Genomic DNA, 17,547 nt, shown 5'->3' with positions numbered 1-17,547 from the left:
TTATATATATATATATATATATTATATATCTATATACATATATTCATTCATTCATTTATTCATTCATTCATTCATTCATTCATTCATTCATTCATTCATTCATTCATTCATTCATTCATTCATTCATTCATATACTCATTTACTCGTTACTCATTCATTCATTCATTTATTAATTTATTTTTATCGCTGCCCTACTGGCTTTCTACCAATCGTGTGATCCCCACTGACATCACTTTGCCTCCTTCACATGCAGGCTACACCAACGCTAGATGGCGCACAGTCTCTGGCTTTATATCGGACACAACCTGATCATGATGGGCATCGGACCGTACACGTACTAACCTTGTCTTCATGTATCGGAATTGTTTTGTCTTATACTACAGTTACTAAAATCATACAAATGTCGTTTAAAACGATAAGATGTGAGAATGGGGGTGGGGTCAGAAATGAATATCAATTCTTATACAAAATATAATATTCTTTTTTCTCTAGTTCTCTTTGTCTACCGGCTGGTATAGAGATAGTCGAGCATTAATCATGGGTGAAAATACATGTACAAAGAGCTTCATAGAACAGAACATGTCGATGGTACATTGTGCTAAGTCAATGTCAGCTGTGATGGCTCTAAGCAAATATTTTGGAAAAAGCAAAACTTGATAAACAAGGGGGAGGCAGGGAGGGTCCTCTTCTCCCACTGCTGCCGAGCAGGATTCGCTTGATTTTTTTTAAAATCACGCAATAATGACCCATCCCCCCATTAAAAAAAAAATGATAATAATAGGAACGTTTGCTTTGGTGTTTTCTTTTTGCGCCCTTATTAATGAATGGCGCAAATGTGCACCAGATTGTAAAATTTCTAAAGTAAAATTGTCACACCTTTTTCCTGCATGCTCGGTCGCTGCGCTTAGATAATACAGCTTTTTGAATTGAGTTGTGAGGAAGTCGCACAGTTTCTTTATTCTTAACATAATTGTCTTACCTTTTTTTTTATTAAACATTTTCAAAAATAATATTCCGCCCAAAGTGTGTACCTAATCGTTGAATTTCAATTCCGGAAATGCAAAAGCTCTCTCTTTTCTTAGTCGCTGCGCTTAGATGTTGGATTTTCAAATGATTTGATCAGTAAATGAGAAAGTCACACAAAATTCAAGAACTTAGTTGGGGTCTTGCCATATTTTTTTTTTTTTTTTTTTGGGGGGGGGGAATTTGACAAATAACCAATGTCTCAACTAGCTTATTTTGATTGAACGTTTTCGACATATTCCATCTACATTGCACACCAGATGGTTGAATTTCAATTCACTCTCCCCCTGCTCGGTGAATTGCTGCGCTTATGAGTATGAAATACAAAATTATACGCATCAATTATTATAATTTAAGAATTTCGTCAAGTTGTGTTTGTTTATTCTTTGCAATTTAAAAGATATTACCAAAGTATCGTCTTACTTTTTTTTTTGACTGAAAATATTCCAAATATGCACCCAATAAAATTCCCCATAGGCCTACGGGCCTACACAGACAACGAGGCCGGCGCAGCCGTGGGGGCCGTGGGGGCTCGGGCCCCCACACTCTTTGTGCACCATACAAAGGAATACATAAGGTGTCATCACTTTGGGCCCCCACACTTTTTTCAACCCGGAAGTATATACGTAAGTGGCACTAAAATAGAAATAGATAGAGATCTTGAAGTATGGCGGCGGTAAGGTTATGTGTTTTCTCTGAAGACTTTTTTTTTTCACAACACCCGGAAATGGGAGGGGAGAGATGAGCTGAGGACCTTTTTTTTTTTTTTTTTTTTTTTGCTTGTCAGCTGAAGAAACCCGGAAGTCAGTGGACGGGGAAAAGATCGGATGGGCCGACTTTTTTGTTTTTTGTTTTTGCTTGTTAGCTCATGAAACCCGGAAGTGGGCCCCCACACTTTTGAAAACACTGCGCCGGCCCTGGACAAGGGTACGAAAAATGTGACAAAATGATGGTGGAACTCAACGAAAATAATAACGTAAACAGGGCATCGCTTAGCCGTTGCCACTTTTTGCCAGCCCGCAGTGGTGTTGATGCCAAAATCTCATTTAATTAAGGTGATCACCGAAGCAGCTGGAAGTGAGAATGAGCTGAATGAAGACTTGATGAAAGGTGACGAAAGAGGGACAATGGGACGAACAGCATGTCTTTTCTCCTCTCGTGTATAATAGGGCCTGTATCTGAAAAAAATACAGAAACGCCTTGCAAGCAGAACACTAGCTGGAACCATAATGACGTCACCCTCGCGTCGCCATTTTATCGCAAACTGCGTTGTTCTCGCCACTTCACAGCCAGAGATTCTCGTAGAATATCTCGTCTTTTCCGCGAAATTGGTAAGTTTGGCAAGAGGCGTGAAAACGTAATCCTACAGATATCTCTTGTAATGTGGTGAATGAATTGAAAATCTTTGAGAAAATGTCGTAATTGGACGATCTGTCGAGTAACTGGATGTATGGGTTCAATGCATACATGCTTGACGCGTAAAGAAGCTTTGGAGCTCGTTTGTTGTATTTCCGTGGCGGCTGCTACGCGCTGCATGCCTGTGTGACGTGTGTGAGGGAACAGTAGGCTACCACTTGTACCACCAGTAGCAGTACGGTGTAACAGTAGTAATTACATGTATCGTATCGAGTAGTAGGTGGTCTGGTAAACCTACTATTTACTAATCTACCGTTATGCCTAAGCCTAACGCGTTACACTGCTCAGTCGCTGTAAAAACGCGAATACTGGCTTGATTGAATGATCTCAGTATCGATGTATTTTTATTGTCTCTCTCTGTAACTGGGAATCTGCTTTAAGCCTATACAAAATCTGGTAAAAACGAATTATGCAAGTTAGCCAAATAACAGTTACAACTTCAACTTCGCTTCATAAAAAGGGTAGAGGGGTCTAGATGAATAAACGTTAGATCTAGAACCCTAGACCTAGTACATTGTATTATACCTCTTTTGACTAAAAAAAAAGAAAAAGAAGAAGTTTGGGCAATGTACAGTAACAAATATTATTTCAGATACCTGAATTAAGTCAGACACTGGCATTGCAGAATTCAGTTTGAGTGAACACCTGTGCCACCAAATTCCCATCAAAAACCATTCATCATTTTGTTAACATCACAGTCCCCTCAGTTCACTCAGTCACTGGATGAAGAGAGACTTGTAACTGAAAGATGTCATAAAAAGGATACCGGTAACACATTCATCTCTCCTGGCTCCTTCTATACTAGAGTCTCTCAAGATGTCTCGACGGAGCACAAGATCAAACAGCTCGGGTCTCAAGCGAAAGATTTTGCAGGAGGAGGACTCCAAATCCGTGCCAGAGGAACAACAACCAAGCAAGAAATCTTCAAAAGTGGATGGAGAGGTATACACATACATGCTCCTGAAAAAGGAGGAAAAATGTGATGCAGCTGAAGAAGCAGTACCTGCTCCTGGAATGTCTGAGCACAATAATGAGGTAATAATGGCTGTAATGTGCATGTGGTGCTGTTTTACTCTGGGCTCTTGTTTGCATGGTTTTGTTTATTTGTTAGTTTGTTTTGTTAATAATTGAGTGGGACAGTGTTTTCATTCATTATTTTCATTCTTCATAAAAACAGTGCAATAAATACAATTTGTTTGATTTGTCCATTTTCTTTGCCATAAGATGACAATGTAGTTACCACTCGATGTCCTCTAAAATTCACAAACAGCTTTTTAATTCTGTTTTGATTGATATTTTATTCAGAAATTGTGTTCAAAATGTGATACATTTTGATTTCCTTGAACAGATTTAATTAGGATTAATATCTTCCATAGTGTAGGACTGAAAAGCTGTTATCGGTCTGCCACAGCTTGAGATGATAATTACGGTACCTTATATTCCGGAGAAGTTATGTTATGCTTTATTTTGTTTTGTTTTGCTTTGCTTTGTCTTTTGTTCTTTTTATCTCTATTTTCTTCATTGCTTCTGGCAGAACCAAAGCCAAGAACCTGCTGAAGACAAAAGTCAACCTCGGGAATCAGAAAAGGTCTCAGGTATATATTGCCATATAGAGACACATAGCAAGAGTTTTGATTGTGTTTGTGTTTGTTGGTGGATGATCTGATTCGATATTTCAAGGCTACAGCTTGTAAATGTCTGTGAATACCCCAGTAAATGCTAGGGCACCTGGTGATAAAAATAAAAGAAGTGTTGTGCTCAGTATTTTGTTATTAATCAAGGAGAATGCGTGTCACTTCAACATGTTTCAACAATTTTCTGCAGTCTTTATAAGGCTTTGCAATTTTTTTTATGCCTCCGCCAACGAAGTGGCCGGAGGTATTATGTTTTCGGGTCGTCTGTCCGTCCGTACGTCCGTCCCGTTTTGTTTTTGTCGATATCTCAAAAACCGTGAGGTGGTTTTGCATCAAACTTGGTATGAGGGTATATCCTGGGGGGATGATACTTTGTTTGGATTTTAGGGTCACGGAGTCAAAGGTCAAAGGTCACAGGTTATTTTTGTGAAAAAAAGGTTGAAATTTCATGTTTTTCTCTATATCTCGCAAAGGGTTCAAGGTATCTTCATGGAACTTAGTATATATGCATGTACCGATGGGCAGTGATTATCTAGGGAAGTTGGGGGTCATGGGTCAAAGGTCAGGGGTCAAAGGTCAAGGTCAACTCCTCAAAATATCACTACTTTCCTTATATTTATGCAATGCCTGAAGGATTTTTTTTAACTTAATGTATGCATGTATAACCCAATAGATATTCTGTGGGAAGTTTCTTGCCAAAAGGTCAAAGGTCAAAGGTCAAGTGAAAGTGCTAGATTGCACTTCTTCCTCCATATCTCTAAAGTAACTCAAGGTATTATCATGAAACTTACATTCCCATGCATGTTCTACCTCACAGTGATTCTCTTTGGAACTGTGAGGTCAAAGGTCAAAGGCCAGGTTTAGATAATACTATTTTACCATTTGATACTGAAATTATACTTTTTCTCACTACCTTGAAAATTACTCAATGCATAAACTTATAAAAGGGTCAAAAGTCAAGTAAAAATCATCAGTTCCCCCAAATACCTGCACTCTGACGTTTTAATCATTCATCCAATTGAACCTAGTTCTAGGAAAGTGAACATTCAGCACATTTGTGGCAAACCTGTCATTTTGATATTTTGCCAATTGTGTGAAACTGTCATCACACATTGTCAAGACATTGTACTATAGACCTATTAGGAGAACCATGCATTATGGCGGAGGAATACACCAGTCGCCGTGCGACATTTCTAGTTTTTGTTTTATCAGGTTGAGAACCTCTAATACGCCATATAAATCTCAGAACACATTGTGTCTAGTGACAGAGAAAGTATATGAATGGACCCAAAATTTGCTAACTAATGGAACTCTTCAAACAAATTTTGTACTCTCTGATGGTGTTGAGTGCTGTTAATAAGGCGAGCTTTTTGTTTTTGCAAGTCAGTGCTGGCTGCTACACATGATTTATAGGTGGATATATTATCAATGGCACATACCTTGTAGGTAAACTATCATAATTGGTACATTATTGAATGCATAGAGCATTCCTGTGCATGCAAAGCAGGTTAATTAGCAGCTGGAAAGATGTTCAGGTGTCAATTTTATTTTTCTTCTTGGTTTTGTTTTTGTCATAATATTGTATCGCATGACCACATGCATGTACAAGGGTATGGTGATTTTGCTACGACACACATTATTTCCCATAGACACCTGCATGAGTACACTTGGGATTCGTCTTAAACGGGTTAAGCCAATGAGAAATGGAGTATGGACTACAACTGTTAACAGAACAAGACAGTAATGTGTAAAATTTTAGCTGATCTAGTGAAAGCAATGCAGCTTGATTCTTCATCCTTTGCACTATAAAGCTCAATCATAGCGAATTTTGACCTATTTTTTTTTCTTATTATCTGCTCCAGATCATCCTGGAGCCTTTGTGTGTAGAGATTTGCATTTTGTCTGTGTGTTTTCATTCTGCACAGTCTAGGTTACTGTTAACATGTGGCTGTTTTACTTGCAAGCCCTTAACCCTAAAAGGGCCGGGCTTTTTTGGCTATGCTCAGACCGGGGGGGGATGGATTCTGCCCCCCTCCCCCCCCCCCCCCCCCCGAGATCTCGGCCATCGGTGGTGCGATGGTGATGAAATTTTGCATGCGTGACACCCACATCATAATCTACAAGATTGTGTCATAAAATTTTTTGAAACAATCAATTTCTAATTTTAATTAATCAATTGTGCAAATTAAGCTCAAGGTCATATTTTAGCCTAATTAAAAGCATTGAGAGTCTAATTTTTGATCTGTAAATCTGTTTTAGCATATTTAACAATTGTACATCACAAAAACATCCAAAACTCATTTAATTTCTTATGTATTTTATTGTTTTCAGAATTTCTTATGTATTTCATTGTTTTTCAACTTTTGTTTTTTAGTTTTTTCATTGGAAATTGTCACTGACCACTTTTCTACAATAATTAACACAAAATTAATCAATGAAAGTGATTAATTGTAAAAATAATCAGGTTTTTATGACTTTCATGACAGAGCACTGTTTTCCATAGTAAATGTACACAAAATCACAAAATTGTGCCCGTTTTGGGGCGACATTCCGTTACAAAAATGGGTGTGGCTTCGCGAAATTATGCGCGGACGTTTTCAAAAAATTTGGTTTCAAAAGTTGCGCGAGACGTGAACAAACAAAGTCAAGAAACCTCGCGATGAGGCCTTCTCGCGTTACAGAATTATAGCGCGAGCGTCGAGGGGGAGCGGATTACAATTACTAGTATACCTGTGTATACTGATTTTTTTATCTTTTTTTGTAGTTACCTTTATCCACTTTCAACACTATCATAAAGATTACCTGCAATGAGCAGGATCACATAAAACATGTGTCAGATGCCCATTGGAGGGGCAATATGATTTTGATAGATAATGAATTTAGATAAAATATGTGTAAGGAGAAATATTAGATTTTGATAACATAAGCATCAGGTTACAATATGCTTCACAGGCTAGTAGTATTGATATCATTCCGATTTGTTATTGTGTTAGAAGTTGTTTTTGGATTGTCCTATCCTGAGAGTAGATGAAATAATAACTTTTGCTCCTCATTCATCAAACATTTTTCTCCCAACGAACAGCTGGTCTACGTGTTGGATACATTGATGCTGTGAAGAAAGCTGTAGCCGCAAAGCGAAAACTGGATCAGGCAGTCAGAAGTCAACGAAGTGCAATCAACTTCAAAGTAAGTGTTATAATTAGGAAAATAGGTGAAGAAAGAAAAATAATGAAATAAAGATGTGTTAATGCTGTTTCGTTTCCAAGCAAATATCTTGAAATTCTCAGGACAAAACTGCATGAAAAGTGTACACAATGTTTTTCAACGTGTAGAACATTATTCATATGTGAGGTTGAATTATGCCTGCTTATTGTAGGCTAAGTGTCAATTCTGGGTTCTGTATTTGACTTTTTTTTTTCTTGTAGAAAGGGTTAGTGTTAGGAGAAATTGTTCTCTCATTTGGATTCAAAATATATTTCAAAATTGATGATGTCTGTAACCTCACCATGCAAGGCAGAAGAAGAAAAGTGAAAACAAAATGAACAAGTACAATGAATGAATTCAGTCACGGCATGGTATGCTTTTTATGAGACAGTTGTTGACCATTCCACTTCATTCTCACATCCAAGTTTCATTCTTACCCCTCTTCTCTGTTTTATTTCCACTTTTTTTTTCCATGTTACTGGTCTTTTTTGTTTCATAGAAGATGGTAAGGTTGGTGAGAAAGGACCTGACATCTCACATGAAGCTTCTTGACCGCAAGCTTAAAGCGTGCCAAAAGTACAACAAACACCTGGAAGCTTTGGTTCAGGAGGTCTTCACAACGCTGTACCAGCAAGTCAAGGGACCGTACGTAATAATCGAAAATGATGTGATGTTTGATATGCCCTGAAAAACTTTTGTATTTGTCCACTCGGTGGTAGTTCTGGGGGCCCGTGTCATAAAACTTGTTATCAGTGACAACTGCCACATTTCTGTGACAAATTTGCTCTCAGCCAATCAGATGCAAGGATTTCAGTAGCTTGTCACAACTATAACAACTTAATGAAGGCAGGAGTTCTCGGCAGTCAGCTTCAAAGCTGCAAGTATCAATCCCTAGGTACCCATGACATTGAAAAGCGTTGTACAAATGTACCGAGATTTTATTATTATTATTATTATTATCATTATTATTATTATCATTATCATTATTGTTATCATTATCATTATTATTATTATCATTATTATTATTATTATTATTATTATTATTATTATTATTATTATTATTATTATCATTATAGTTATTATTATCAATATCATTGTCATTATTACATGTGTACTACTATTACTACTACTATTAATTATCATTATTATCATTATTGTTATTATTATTATTACTATTTTCTTATTTTTATTTTTTTACTATTCCTTTTCTACTTCTCACATAAATTGAAAAAAAAAATAATTTGCTGCATGTGCAGGAGGATGAGGAAATGCAACATTTGATTGTCACATGATTGTATAACTTTATTTCACCTCCAGTACAATGTGTCCGTGCTCAATGAGAAAGAAGTCCCGCCCAAAGACGACGGTGATCTCCGTTCCTGAGCAGGGGGAAGAGAGCCATCACATTATTACTACCAAGAAAGAGGAAAGAACTGACGGTGTGGAAGAACCGTCCAATAAGCAGTCAACAAGTGGTAACTGTGGCAACAACTTTTTTTTTCACTACACAAAGTGATGTCCTACAGTGAAGTCGTCTATGCAGTAACAAGATCTGCTGTATATGTAGACGGGAGATTTGTCATATTTGACCACTTTTTATTTCTTGTTCCTTTGGAAGATATTGTGCACACTGAGCTCGTAGTAATTATCAGCACAAGCTTTGAATAATATCTTGCAGGGGCGGATCCAGGAATTCCGGACAGGGGGTGCAAAATAAAAAGAATTAAGGGGGGCGCGTTTCATTTTTTTGTTTTAGTTCTTTTATTCAAAATAAATAAAGAAATAAAGGGGGTGTGTGCTCAGTGTGCCCCGTCCTGGATCTGCCACTGTCTTGAATGAAAACTTTATGGAAATTATACAAGAAAGTGATCTGTCCAGGTTTAATGTCTGAATAGTGGTACTTCAGAGACATCTCAACCCCTGGCTTACTATGAAAGTTGGTATGAAAACAATCAGTTTCTGTTTGTTCTGTGTGGCTGGATATATTGGGGCCTTTTGCGGAATATATGCTTTAAGCAGGTAGTTTAGTTCTCGCTCATGCCAGATTGCAATAAGCGAAGCTGGATTAACCGTTCACATAGAATTGTCTTGCATTCGTGTGCGGTCCAGTGAACATCAAATCCAAACTACTGTATGATGCTTCATTGAAAACTGTATGAGAATAGATAGAGAGGAATTGGAAGTGGGTACATTGCTAATTTTTTTGCTTTATGGAAACCATATGTGTATTATGTCTCCTACCTTTTCATTGAGAATTCATCTCAATGGCAATTGGTAATATTTTATATTTGCTTTAACACAATCATGCCTTAGTGTGAGCATTACCTTATTATTTTCATGTGTGGCACAGCTACGGTGTGAATTGAAATCTTGTATAGATTTTATAGGACTGCGTGTAAAGCATTTGTATAATGCACTCTCTGCATTGACTCTGAGATGATGTTTGATATTTATGTCAAGTGAGAAAGATACCTGGACAATAATGCAGCCGTAAGACAAATAGTACATCAACATCATACATGTGTATGCAGAGTGTCCATAACTGATGTATTGTTGTTTGCTTCTATCCATTTCAAAGACCTTGAGCAAACTCTCGTAGTGGACCAAAAGGAAGACTCTGACTCTTCCAAGCCACCTCACAACTTGGCGGGAGATTTCACCTTTATCACTCTCAACACAGAAGGTCAGTTGTCTCCTCACCTCCATTTTCCCGCATTGAAAGAAATCAGAGTTATAAGATAAAATCCACCAATATCAAGTACTTTCTCGATGAATAGGTTGAAGATACACATACACATACACATGGTTCCCATAAAGCAAAAAAATTAGCATATGTACCCACTTCCAATTCCTCTCTAGCTAGTCTCATACAGTTTTCAATGAAGCATCGTGCACTAGTTTGGATTTCTTCTTCAGTATTTTCAGTTCTATGATGTTAAGCAGCAGTCAGTGTTCGACTTGTATCTCAGGTGGGTTAGACATGCTTATCATATTTTCAAACAATTTCTGAAAGAGATGAGAGAGCAAGGACATCCAAATCTTCTTTAATCTGATTCTTTTGTTGCTCTGGGTTTAAGGCATTTAGTCTCCCCTCTGAGTTTATTATTATTATCATTATTATTTTTTAATATCATGCACTTTTGAAAGAAAGCAATACGATATGCTTTGAGCACTTCGATATCTCATTACTGTAAAAGTGGTTTCTTTCGCGGTGGTTTTATTTTCGCGCTTTTCACGCTATGAGGTTGAACCGCAAATTTAACATCACGCGAAAATGTTTCGAACTCATTGCTTATTACAACGCTATCATTACCGACCGCGAATTTAAACACACACGAAAAAGTCGGCACCGATGGAAACCGCGAAAGTTTCTGTACACGAAAGAAACCACTTTTGCAGTACTTCATTAGGAACCATTGGTGACGTGCCCACTTATGATCCAAATCAAATGACACTTTGAAAGTGTAGGTTTAAGAGGGTTAAATGTAAGAGAACAAAACTTTGTTGACAGGCCGGGACTCTCATTTTGTTAGATCTTGATTTAGCCCCATCCATTTTTTTCTCTTATGTATTTTCCTCTATTGTTTCATCCATGGTACCAGAGGATTACCCAGGGGGCTCTTGGCTCGGTGATGAAAGTAACCCCCAAATGAGAGTACGATGTCACATACCACCCAGGTAAGAAAGCAAGGACGTATTTCACTGTATACCAGTTATGTTTATCATGTACTGAATCATTTATAGCAGTCACCAACACACACACACACACACACACACACACACACACACACACACACACACACACACACACACACACACACACACAAATCAAGTAATTTGTTTGCTTTCATGTGGCTCGATCAAATGCATGTGTGTGGAAATTACACAAGAACTACAGTGATGCATAAAATATGTCCCAGCATCAGTTAAATTGATCAAGTTTTTGTAGTAAATAATACTCTAAACTGAAGAATGTTCGCATGCATTTTAATTTTGCGAATTTCGCGAGAGCCAAGATTCGCAAAATCGACATGCATGCATTAGTTCTTGTCTACGCTATTTGCATTGAATGCCAGAGGCACTTTGCAAAATTTCATGCTGTGAGAAAGGCTGTCAACTCCAATTTGTTCAAATTTTATACCGCGAAAATGTCATTTTTTACAGTACCCTCTGTATAAGAAAAGGAAATGACAACCGTGCACTTACAATAAGTCTCTTTCATGTTGTGTCTGAATGGAATGAAAGTGAATTAAGATCAATTTGGTTGTTTGTAATGTTGTTTAAACTACAACCCCACCCTCTCAAGGCTATTTATTTTTAGATCAGACACACAGACAAATGACATACAAATGGACAGACAGATACATACACACTTACACTGACACAGACACTTAAGACAGACACAAACCTTCACACACAATTGATGTGATAGCAACAGGAACAAAAACCTCCTGTGTAATGCCAATTGCCCTAATACCAATTGCCCTATCTCATTGTTCCATTCAACTCAAAGCGACATGCTGCACATCATGAACATGTACAAGTCGGCGGACAAGCTGGCCCTCAAACTCCTGGACCTACTGTTCGACAAGGAGACGCAGGCCACCTCCAACCTCTCGGGCACGGGCAAGCACAAGAAGAAGAAACTTGACCCTCTCTTTGTCTTCGGCATTCACTGTAGGTACCGAGGCTGTCGTCCACATGGCCACCTTTGCACGCTGTAACCGAGTGGACTTTATCTTGCTATGTAGTGTCATCTCCCCGCCCCCCCCCCCCCTTTACCTTATCCCCTTTGCCAATGTGCTCTGTTCAATGGCTGATCAGCACATCTGCCAGCACGCTTATTAGCAGCCTCGATATCTTAAATAACTTGAAAGTTCAAAAAGATTGCAATTGGTGGACTAAAATCAAACAAACAGAATAGCAGATGAATCTGAGATCAGACTCTGACAAGATTGAAAGTAATTTATTAGTGAAAAATTTATTGAAGTGAAAATTCCTCAATTTTTCATTAATAAATTGTATTAATTTCTGGTCAGTTATAATTACATATTCAAAAAGCTGCATCACTTTGGCGATCCCTCGCATTTATACCCAAGCTGATTTACATCCTTTTGGGTTTATGTGTGGGTGTGTGTGACACACACACATATCACACACACACACACTCACACACACACACAGCATTGAGAATTAGGGATTTCTTGGACGAACACTGTACTAAATTCCATTTTCTTTGCTCAATTTTTCATTGATAAATCATATTCATTTCTGGTCAGTTTTCCTTTGTTTGCATTTAAGATTGAAAGTGATGCTTTCACTTGTATAGTGACATTTGTCACAACCACATAATATTATGTTAATTAGATAATGCAATGAGGTCATCACCTACAGGTTGCTTTTGACCTGCACACAAGTCTTCATCTCATTTCTCTTCACTGAAATAAATGGAATCCTATCCCTTGCCTCAAATTATTCGAGAATTGAGATGAGCTATGCTATGATGACCTTAAAAATAGGGGGGGGGGGGGGAGGTTGTAACTTCTAATTGATTGACCCAAAACTTGAGCTTTAAATTGTTTATATGAACAACAATATTAGAGATTTGTGATGGGATGTCATCAGGCTTCATCCGATTTGCACACAAACTCTGACAATGTTTCAGGAAAATGTGTAACCTTGAAACTCCCTAACTTTCCTCTATTCTGTTTGATTTTGTTTTGGAACTTCTGCTGCTCTGTTTGCTTATATCACAGTGGCCTTTGCAGTAAAATATTTCTCTATTGGCTTTTTAGCTCACCTGAGCCAAAGGCTCAAGTGAGCTATTGCGATCGCCCTTCGTCCGGCGTCCGTCGTGCGTCGTGCGTCGTGCGTCGTCCGTCGTCCGTCGTCCGTCGTGCGTAAACTTTTTACATTTTCATCTTCTTCTTGAAAACCCCAAGACCGATTTTCATCAAACTTGGCAGGTAGCATCCCTAGGGGGTTAGGAACTCAATTTGTTAAAATGGGCACCATGCCCCACCCAGGGGGCCCCCAGGGGGGCCCAAACCCCCCAAAATTAAGGAATCTGTAAAAATCTTCTTCTCTAGAACCAGAAGTGATAGAGCTAAGTTAATACTATGAGTTAGTACATTGATGACTATAGTTTCAAGTTTGTTCATGGCAGAATCAGGGGTGCCCCCCTTGGGACCCAGGGGAGGGGGGTGGGGAAGGGTTCTAATGGGGCCTAAATTGTACATTTTCATCTTCTTCTTGAGAACCCCATGACCCATTTTCACCAAACTTGGCAGGTAGCATCCCTAGGGGGTTAGGAACTCAATTTGTTAAAATGGGCACCATGCCCCACCCAGGGGGCCCCCAGGGGGCCCAAACCCCCCAAAATTAATGAATCCGCAAAAATCTTCTTCTCTAGAACCAGAAGTGATAGAGCTAAGTTAATACTATGAGTTAGTACATTGATGACTGTAGTTTCAAGTTTGTTCATGGCAGAATCAGGGGTGCCCCCCTTGGGACCCAGGGGAGGGGGTGAGGAGGGGTCCTTATGGGGCCTAAATTGTACATTTTTATCTTATTCTTGAGAACCCCATGACCCATTTTCACCAAACTTGGCAGGTAGCATCCCTAGGGGGTTAGGATCTCAATTTGTTAAAATGGGCACCATGCCCCACCCAGGGGGCCCCCAGGGGTCCCAAACCCCCCAAATGAAGGAATCCTTATAAATCTTCTCTAGAATCAGAAGTTATAGAGCTGAGATAATACTATGAGTGAGTGCATTAATGACTGTAGTTTCAAGTTTGTTCATAGGAGATCCAGGGGTGCCCCTCTTGGGTAGGGGGGGGGGGGGGGTGGTTGGAAGGGTCCAAATGGGGGCCTGAATTGTACATTTTCATCTTCCTCCTGAAAACCTCATGATGGATTTTTGTCAAACTTGGCAGGTAGCATCCCTAGGGGGTCAGGATCTCAATTTATCAAAATGGGCACCATGCCCCACCCAGAGGGCCCCGGGGGCCCCAATCCCCCCAAATTAAGGAATCTTTAAAAAATTGGGCCCTTATTGTACATTTTCATCTTCTACTTGAGAATGCCTGGTCAAATTTTGGTAGAGCTGTGAATAAGATTAGTGACTGCGTGAAAGGTGAACTTGCGATACTCAGGTGAGCGCTAGACCCGCGGGTCTCTTGTTCATTTCTAGTATCCACTGTCGACTGAGGACATACATACCAGCCAAATGTGTCCTGTGTTGTACTAACAAGCTAGGTTGAATTCATACAATGTATTTTGACAAAGCTTGCACTTTCCTAATTTTTGAAGCTCATTACAATATTTTTGTGGAGTGTAGGAATTATGCCATATGAAAACTTCATATGAGTTTAACACTTTTACAGAGAAAAATATTGTGAACTATCATAAGCGGTAGATACATTTGTCATTTGTACTAGTACTTATGGACAATTTGTCTTGTACAGATCTTACCTATATGTCAGTCTTGCTTTTGTGTATTCATTTGCTCATAATGTTTTAATGTCTAGTTCATTCTGTGTTTTTTGGTATTTTGGTATTTTGTTTCTGGTATTTAGTTTTAATGCATTTTAATTAGTTATTATCTAGTTACCCATTTAATCATCAATCTATCTCCTTATTATATCTACTCATCCATATCTCTGTTTGTCCATCTTTTGATCTATTTATTAACATGTGTTTTGGTCAGGTCACCTTGTGAAACACTTTGCTATCACTGGAGAGGACTGGTACCGCATTCGCCTGAACATTGACTCCAAGTGTCGCACTGCCTTCAGGAGGAAGCAGAAGGGGTTGGCGCTGTATCCCAAGCACGCCGTGAAAAACAAGCGGGTGCCAGTCAGCATCGCTGGAACTACTTACAAAACGCAGGTACAGGTACATTGTAGGTGCTACTGGTATCAGCTGCACCATCGCCATGTTTTGTTTTGATTTCCAATGAAGACTTCAGCGGGAAGTCTTGATTTGTGCAACTCTGGCTGATGCAGTTCATTGCTACTCTGCTACGATTACTCTGTAGTACTAAAGTGTTACTTTAATTACTGCTTCTGCTACTACTAAACTTCCAATCATAGGCCAATTTGTTACTGGTACTGGTTTCTCCTGCTACTACTGCTGCTACCACTCTGCTACAAACAACCACTACCACTCTGTTGCAGCTGCTACTACTACTACTACATGTACTACTACTACTACTACTACTACTACTACTACTACTACTACTACTACTACTACTACTACTACTACTACTTGTACTACTGCTGCTGCTGCTATTATTTCTATGTCTTCTACTGCTTCAGTTACTGCTGCTAATGTTACATCTATTGTTTCTGCTACTAGTCCAACTTTAACTACTACTCTGCTCATACTTGATACACTATTATTACAAACAGCATCATTGCTAATTTCCTCCTCCACCTCATCATCAGCATCGTCACCATCCTCCTCCTCATTATCATCCACATCATCATCATAGCCAGAAACTATTCATAACCGTTTTCATTGTCATTCTTGGTTTGGAGCAGGACTTTCCGCACTCCAGCACTGTGCAGCACCTGCAGCAGGTCGTGAGTCAGCTGCAATCCATCCCAGCTGAGGGCCTCTCCGGCATCGCCATCATCCGCGAGCAGCCCGACGGCACCAGCACCGTGGAGACCGCCTCCGGCAGCCTCGTTGGGCACACCATCCTGCAGGAGGGTGGAGAGCTGCAGGCAGACCAACTCAAAGAGGTTTGTGTGATTCCAGCATCAACCACCATTGCCCCCGCCCCTCCCCCTTTTTGTTTTTCCCTGTTTCTTTGTCTTGCTCCCAGGCCATTAGATGGCACTAGCTCTCTCTTGCTGATGTGCAAAGATGCTCAACTACTGTAAAACCAGAAATTTGGGCATGCATGAAACTTTTGCGAATTTCGCAAGGAGCATACCTGCCAACTGTTCAGTTTTAATCTGAATATTCAGATTTTTTAACTGAAAGAAAACGCATTAATTTCAGTGTGTTCTGATTTTATGGAATTATCGGTAATAGTAAAGTATTTGAAATTTATGAAAGTTCAGATTTTTGAATAATTTTTCTTTGTTTGTTTAGATTTATTAAGTCTCGGGGTTGGCAGGTATGAAGGAGCCAAGATTTGCAAAAGTAAAATGCTCACAAAAGATTTCGTCCACATGCAGTGAATGCCTGTACAATGCTGAACACCATCATGGTAGGCAAGTCGCAAAAGTTTCATGCCGCGAAAAAAGCCCTGGCTCCAAATCATTAAAGTTTCATTTTTCTGGCTTTTCAGTACCTTTCAGTAACAATGTATTGCACAGGTCTTAGTACACACAGCTCTAATGATACAACAATTAATTGATGAGATTTGGGCGAGTTCTTGGAAAGATCTAAGGATTAAAGGTCAATTTTATATCTGTCAATATGTCTTAAATAATACTATAAAGATTATTTCATGAAATTTCTTCAAAGAGAACTTGATAGAGGATGAACTATGATGATACAAATGCCCAGACATACCTTATGACGAATACATATGGAAGTGTCCCATCAGTTTTTACCTTTTTACCTCTGAATTCTAATCAGCCACTCCGTGCTGGGTAATGGCAAATAGTGAAGGAGAAGACAGACTTGTAGATTGGATCTCAGTGACTCTGTTCTGCTCTCTGATGCACCTGTGGGGCTTTTCTAACTCCAAGTGATGGTTGTTGGTCACAGAATTATGGTGTATACAGGAGCTTTGCAAATGGGTGAGTGTCTGATGGGCACTTAAAAGCTGGGCGGCAGACATATTGCCTGCAGGAACTGGATGGGTCTTTTGAAAAATCTACAAACATTTTTTTTAATCTAGTTGGGAAGAGGTTAAAGGGGAAGTCCAGCAAGTTTCTGCTTTGATTAACACAAATTAATTTTCAGGGTGGATTTCCCCTTTAATAAGCTGCTTTGCCTTTGTCTTGTTTCACCCTTCATTTAGGTAATCAACCAAGCTGGCAGCACAAGTGAGATCCACCTGGCGGCAGGCCAAACTATCGGCTTTTCTCAGTCGGGTGAGCTAGAAATACGGGAGATTCACGTCGAGGAAGCGAAAGAAGAACAATAAAATTCATGTACCGTGTTGATCTTTGCACATGAGATACACGTAATGTAAACTGGGCACTCCAATCCTGACTTGCCTTTTCTCTGGAACAGCGGATGCTGGAAATGTAAAGCGATATTGATGTGGACGGAGTGAACGTAGAATCCATGAGGGCAGGATGTTATT

General features: G+C 39.2%; 1 protein-coding gene across 1 annotated transcript; it reads left to right on the top strand.

Moving 5' to 3' along the window:
* The first annotated feature begins 3,255 nt into the window (after window positions 1-3,255).
* On the top strand, window positions 3,256-17,385 carry LOC139715283 (uncharacterized). The gene is made up of 11 exons (XM_071626860.1): window positions 3,256-3,474; window positions 3,974-4,034; window positions 7,156-7,259; window positions 7,777-7,922; window positions 8,595-8,752; window positions 9,856-9,960; window positions 10,880-10,955; window positions 11,791-11,954; window positions 14,986-15,167; window positions 15,821-16,024; window positions 17,260-17,385. Exons 1-11 carry the CDS (start codon window positions 3,256-3,258, stop codon window positions 17,383-17,385), a joined length of 1,545 nt encoding a protein of 514 aa, XP_071482961.1.
* Window positions 17,386-17,547: the final 162 nt, after the last annotated feature.

Source organism: Diadema antillarum, unplaced genomic scaffold (genome assembly GCF_040938485.1).
Source record: "Diadema antillarum isolate AM-2024a unplaced genomic scaffold, OU_Dant_1.0 seq00003223_RagTag, whole genome shotgun sequence".
Classification (NCBI taxonomy): Eukaryota; Metazoa; Echinodermata; class Echinoidea; order Diadematoida; family Diadematidae; genus Diadema; species Diadema antillarum.
The sequence above is the reverse complement of the archived record's forward strand: the minus strand, read 5'-3'. Positions and strand labels throughout refer to the sequence as shown.

What these genes read in the sequence shown, in the direction of transcription:
- LOC139715283 (XM_071626860.1), top strand. Translation starts at nt 3,256, where the DNA reads ATGTCTCGACGGAGCACAAGATCAAACAGCTCGGGTCTCAAGCGAAAG. An exon ending in GGAATCAGAAAAGGTCTCAG is followed by an intron (nt 4,035 to 7,155) that starts GTATATATTGCC and finishes CCCAACGAACAG; the next exon opens with CTGGTCTACGTGTTGGATAC. An exon ending in GAAGTGCAATCAACTTCAAA is followed by an intron (nt 7,260 to 7,776) that starts GTAAGTGTTATA and finishes TTTGTTTCATAG; the next exon opens with AAGATGGTAAGGTTGGTGAG.